The following is a 5,736-nucleotide window of genomic DNA, read 5'->3' on the forward strand; positions in this document are numbered from 1 at the left end:
AGACTGATAACTAAGCCGAGGCCCCATGCCTGCTCAGGAGGAGAAAGTTTTCTCTCTCTCTCTCTCTCTCTCTCTCTCTCTCTCTCTCTCTCTCTCTCTCTCTCTCTCTCTCTCCTTTTCCTTGTGGGGGTGGGGGGAGGGCGTGGCAACCGCCATATTATGAGGACCACTGATGAGAGATACAGGCTTGCAATGATCCAATTTCTGGAAGAAATTTCCCTGGACTTAGTTGCTAAAATACAGAAATCTAAGACCTCATATCTCTTCACCACAGGTCTGACTCTAATGGGGAACTCCTAACAATAATAGTGAGTTTTTTGTTGAAATGTTGAATGTAACCAAAGTCAAGAGAAAGTAAAGTGAAATTTATCAGTTACCCAGGCCGGGGGGGGGAGGGGCAGGGGGGAGGGTTGGAGGGAGAGATGGGAGGTATACTGTTTTTTAATTTTTTTGGTGGTGGAATATGGGCACTGGTGAAGGGATGGTTGTTTCAGCATTGTATAACTGAGACTTAAGCCTGAAAGCATTGTAATTTTCCACATGGTGATTCAATTAAAAAAATAATAAAAATTTTTTAAAAAAGATTTAATGGGAAAAAAAAGAGTCTGAATGAAGCAATCTTCATTTAGGGTCAAGATCACATACAAGTTTTTTTTTTTTATTTTGGTCACATAGGGGTTACTCCTGGCTCTGCACTCAGGAATTACTCCTGGCGGTGCTCGGGGGACCATATGGGATGCTGGGAATCAAACCCGGGTTGGCCGAGTGCAAGGCAAATGCCCTACCCGCTATGCTATCACTCCAGCCCCAATCACATACAAGTTATTAGTTATTAGTATGAATATCACATTTTTGTAACAGTCAGGATCAGGTTGTGGATAAATCAGGTTTAAAATGACGGGCAAGAGAAATAGTACAGTGTGCAGGGCGTTTGCTTTGCATGTGGCCTACCCAGGTTTAATCCTTGGCACCTGAGATGGTCCTCGAGTCCTGCCAGAAGTCCTTGAGCACAGAGCCAGGAAGATCCATTAGCATCACTGGGTGTGCCCCCGGCCCCCCAAAATAAAATCAAATCAGAAGTTCTCATAGGTCAAAAGAGATACATAGGTCAAAAGAGATACATAGGTCAAAAGACATAGGTCAAAAGAGATACAGCAGGTAAGAACCTTTCCTTGAACACAACTGCCCCAGGTTCAACCCCTGGTACCCCATGCGGTCCCTCACCGCTACCAGGAATTATCACTGAGCACAGAGCCAGGAGAAAGCCCTGAGCACGTATAGGTATGGCCTCCAAAAACATAAAATAAAAAATATATAAATAAGTCTAACCATAAGGTCCCAGAGGAATAATGCAGGGGCTTAGCGTGCCTACCTTGCAAGCACATAGTCACAATTTCAAACACCCAGTGCCACACATGTTCCAAATGGAATCCTGAAAGTTTTGTTTTTTGAGCATGGTGGTTCCTGCTGCCTGTGATTCCTGCCCCCTAGAGCAATTTTGGCTGCACTATAGTGTGTGCAAGCACCTTGAAGAAGGGGCAGGACCACTGGACAGTAGCGCAATTGAAAAAATTCGTGTCAAGGCCAGGAAGTGCCACCTCTGGCAAGCACACATGTGCGCACCACAGCTGCCTTCTCTCTAAGAGCCACAACCATATTGTGTGCCTGAACCAGGAGTGCAAGAACTAACGGGCATGTGCCAGCATCACTGCAATAGGAGTGCCAACCTTCAAGGACTTTACACTGAGTGTGTGCGAGATGCCCCCTGCCCCCGTGATAAGAGCTAAAAACGTGCAAGCGCCACGGCCAGGCAAGTATGGAACCCAGGGCACTGCAACAGCGACAAACTCAACAAAACAAAGGGAAGGGCAATAAAAAACATTGAAACCAGAGTCTGTGTAAATACCAGGGACAGGGAAAGTATGAAAATGATGGCAAAGGTCATGGTCACTGTCAATACCAGGGAAATGGTGAGAGTGAATCAAAACAATAGTTATGTCACAGAGAAGGTCACAGTTAATTTTAGGGAAAAGTTAGTATGAGATTCTGGTTAAGGGGCCAGAGTGATACAGCGGGTAGGGTGTTTGCTTTGCACACAGCAGACCTGGGTTCAATCCCTGGCATCCCATACAGTCCTCTGAGCCCACCAGGAGTAATCCCTGTGCCCAGAGCCAGGAGTAAGCCAGGAACACAGCCAGGTGTGGTTCCCCAAATAATTTTAATTAAATTTTAAACATTATGGTTAAGGATCAGAGTTAAGGAAGAAACTAGCATCCGATGAGGTCCAGGATCAAGTCCAGAATCAGGTTTAGTGTGAGACTAAGAAGGGGAGACAATGTCCCATTCAGGGTCAGGATCACTGGGGACTCCTTACCATGGAGTGGACGAGCCAGAGCGATAGTACAGAAGGCAGGACATTTACCTTGTATGAAACTGGCCCCAGACTGGAGTGATAACACAGCAGGTAGGGCATTTGCCTTGCACACAGCTGACCCAGGTTCGACTCCTCTGTCCCTCTTGGAGAGCCCAGCAAGCTACCAAGAGTATCTCGCCCTCACGACAGAGCCTGGCAAGCTCCCCGTGGCGTATTATATTCGATATGCCAAAAACAGTAACAACAAGTCTCACAATGGAGACGTTACTGGTGCCCGCTTGAGCAAATAGATGAACAATGGGATGACAGTGAAACAGTGCTACAGTGCAGCTGGCCCAGGTTCAATCCCCAAAGCCCTATATGGTCCCCCTGAGTCCACCAGAAGTAATACCTGAGCACAGAATCTCAAACTTGGAGATAGAAAATAGAGGTAAGGGTCAAAGATATAGGAAGGGGGTAAGACACTCGTCTTTTATGGGCTAACCCCACTTCGATTCCTGGCATCAAATATTGTCTCCCAACCCCAGCTTGATCCCTGGCACCATGAAGAGTGATCCCTGAACACAGCCAGGAGTGATCCCTGCTCACCAAGTGTGACCCAAAACCACAAAGGAAAAAAGAGGGAGAGGAAGGAAGGAAGGAAGGAAGGAAGGAAGGAAGGAAGGAAGGAAGGAAGGAAGGAAGGAAGGAAGGAAGGAAGGAAGGAAGGAAGGAAGGAAGGAAGGAAGGAAGGAAGGGAGAGAAAGAAGAGAAAGAAGAGAGACAAAGAAAGAAAGAAAGAAAGAAAGAAAGAAAGAAAGAAAGAAAGAAAGAAAGAAAGAAAGAAAGAAAGAAAGAAAGAAAGAAAGAAAGAAAGAAAGAAAGAAAGAAAGAAAGAAAGAAAAGGAAAGGAAATGAAGGAAGGCGGGCTTTGGTTCCACTTACCTAGGTTGAGGAAGCCCGGGAGACTTTCAACACCTCCTTTCTAGACAATCATGTCACAAGACCAGGATTTCTGAAAAACTTCTGTATCTCTCCTTATTAGACCCTTCCTGCCTTTTCACCCTAGAGGTTTCCTCCTTAGCTTCTGCCTGCCTGATTCCTCCTTCAGCCAACTTTTTTAAAAATACAGCTCAGGAACTACTTACAGCTATTAACCTATTAAGATCATGAATTGGAACCTGCTTGAAGGAAATAGAACAAGCTCATAAATGAGCACACTGAATAAGAGCCAAGACTCAACAAAACTGGTAGTGATCTTTATTGAAGTATCAAGGCAGAATCTCGTGCACCTTGCAGGGGCACAGCCTGAGAACTTAAAGAACAAAAATAAAAGAGGCTCCAAGACAGGCCTGGACCTCTGGGTGAGACGAAAGCGCTGAGTGACTTGGGTGCTCATAAGGATTTCAGGAAGGCCTTGTATTTGTCCACGAAAGGAGCGGACAGAGTGGTCAGCTCTTGCCGAAGTTCCTGCAGAGCCTGGTCCTGCTCCTGCTGCTCCCCGGTCATTTGCAGCTTGTAGTAGTTAATGTATAAGTTGACCCAGTCATCCACTATGGTCGCCATGGCTTCTTCAGGGATTGGAGGGTCAGGAAACACCTGGGGGCAGGAGTGGGAAGGGGGAGGGAGCAGTCAATGTGATTTAAGAATAACACACACTCATGGCCTCTACCTGATTTGTATTCTCTGGTCTCCTTCCTCCCCTCCCCCCACCCCACCCATGGGCTCCACCATTAACCTCCTAGCTCCAAATCATTCCCTATTAACTTCAGGAGGACTGGAGCGATAGCACAGTGGGTAGGGCATTTGCCTTGGACTCGGCCAACCCGGGTTCGATTCCTCCGCCCCTCTCGGAGAGCCCGGCAAGCTACTGAGAGTATCCTGCCCATCCAGCAGAGCCTGGCAAGCTACCAATGGCATGTTCCATATGCCAAAAAGAGTAAGAAGTCTCACAATGGAGACGTTACTGGTGCCCGCTGGAGCAAATCGATGAACAGGATGAGAGTGCTACAGTGCGATTAACTTCAGGACCATGCATTGAAACAGAGTGCCAAGGCTTACCTGCTGATCCAGCAGAATATTAAATTCCTTTATTCCTTTGGAAATAAGATCCTTATTGTCCTGAAGAGTCATCTGCCCGGCGAGAGAAAGAGATAGAATTAAAGTCTACTTTCCCCTTTTCCCTGGAGGTTTCTTTTCAATTCCTCCTCATCCCTGTGAAAGAACCCCAGTGTCTAATAGGGCAGCCTCCCCTCCCCAGCTTTCAAATGCTGCCTTCTTCTGAGGGCTTATTTTTCCCAGGATGGCTTACCTTTGAGTCCAACAGTGCTATGAACTCCTCACTCGAAGGCTGTCAGAATATGTATGCCACTCTGTCCCAAGCTAGATATAGACAAGGAGTCAAGTGTCAGCTTAAGAGAGAAACGCCCTGCTTTTGGGGCTTGAGGGAGGGTGATAGGCCACGGAAGGGAGGGAAAGAAGGGCGAGGCTTTCTGAAGTGAAAAAGATAACAAGAGCAAGAAAAACAGAAAAACAGGGAGATCCTGAAAGCCAAACCAGGAACATTGCCCCCTAGTTATTTCCCAGTATAAACTGAGCCCCTGTTATGGGAAAGACACTTTTAAATAATCATAATAACGTGTTGACAATTATCTTCCCAATTCATAGATGATGTTGCTGTAGGTCACTTGGCAAAGAAGGAAAGAGGATAGACTCAAACAAACAGTGCTCTAAGCACCCAAGGAAATGCCTGGTGTGGGTTAGGACTGTTAAAACATGGGGTTCTTGAGTGCGAAAACGCAGAGAATGGCTTTTGGGAAGACTATATGCAATTTCTCCAAATTGTCTTCACCTGGAATTCTCTGCATACATAAAGTTTCCTGGGTATTGACACAGGGAAAAAAATACCTTGGCCGCCAGATAGTCCTTTCATATTCTTATCTCAATCTTAGATCCTCTGTAGCTTTTCCTTCTCCCAAAGGATCCATCCTTCTCAGTTTCTCCATCTCCAAAGACCCATCTCCATGTTTGCATTTCAAGGGGATGTGGTGAATATCCAAGGAGGTGCCTTTGGGCTGCTTCAAGGTTAGGGCAATTTCTTCTTAGTTTTATTATTTCCCAAAACATTTATTTGCCTGTAACAATATCAAGAACAGTTTATATGACATTTATCATTTGTGTCAGGCACTATACTGACATAATAGAGTATTTATTCTTACTTAAAATATTCTTAGGGCCAACCCCCGCCCCAAGCAATGGTACAGCAGGCAGGGCATTTGTCTTGCACTCTGTCAGCCCCAGTTCAATCCAGCATCCCATTAGCCAACCCCCCAAGCACATCCAGGAATTAAATAAATAAATATACATAAGTAAGCAAAATATTC

The 5,736-nt window shown here is 45.8% G+C and overlaps 1 protein-coding gene across 1 annotated transcript; it reads right to left on the reverse strand.

The window, feature by feature from the left end:
• Nucleotides 1–3,591: 3,591 nt before the first annotated feature.
• AHSP (alpha hemoglobin stabilizing protein) lies at nt 3,592–5,487 on the reverse strand. The gene is made up of 4 exons (XM_004615969.2): nt 5,261–5,487; nt 4,665–4,735; nt 4,415–4,486; nt 3,592–3,952 (listed from the first exon to the last, which is right to left on the reverse strand). Exons 3-4 carry the CDS (start codon nt 4,484–4,486, stop codon nt 3,749–3,751), a joined length of 276 nt encoding a protein of 91 aa, XP_004616026.1. The 5' UTR covers nt 4,665–4,735; nt 5,261–5,487; the 3' UTR covers nt 3,592–3,748.
• Between the last annotated feature and the right edge of the window lie 249 nt (nt 5,488–5,736).

Source organism: Sorex araneus, chromosome 4, assembly GCF_027595985.1.
Source record: "Sorex araneus isolate mSorAra2 chromosome 4, mSorAra2.pri, whole genome shotgun sequence".
In the NCBI taxonomy this organism is placed as follows: Eukaryota; Metazoa; Chordata; class Mammalia; order Eulipotyphla; family Soricidae; genus Sorex; species Sorex araneus.

Bases quoted from the DNA above. Each gene is read 5' to 3' on its own strand.
- AHSP (XM_004615969.2), bottom strand. From the start codon at position 4,486: ATGACTCTTCAGGACAATAAGGATCTTATTTCCAAAGGAATAAAGGAA. The intron at 3,953-4,414 runs GTAAGCCTTGGC...TCCTGCCCCCAG, and splicing joins ATATTCTGCTGGATCAGCAG to GTGTTTCCTGACCCTCCAAT.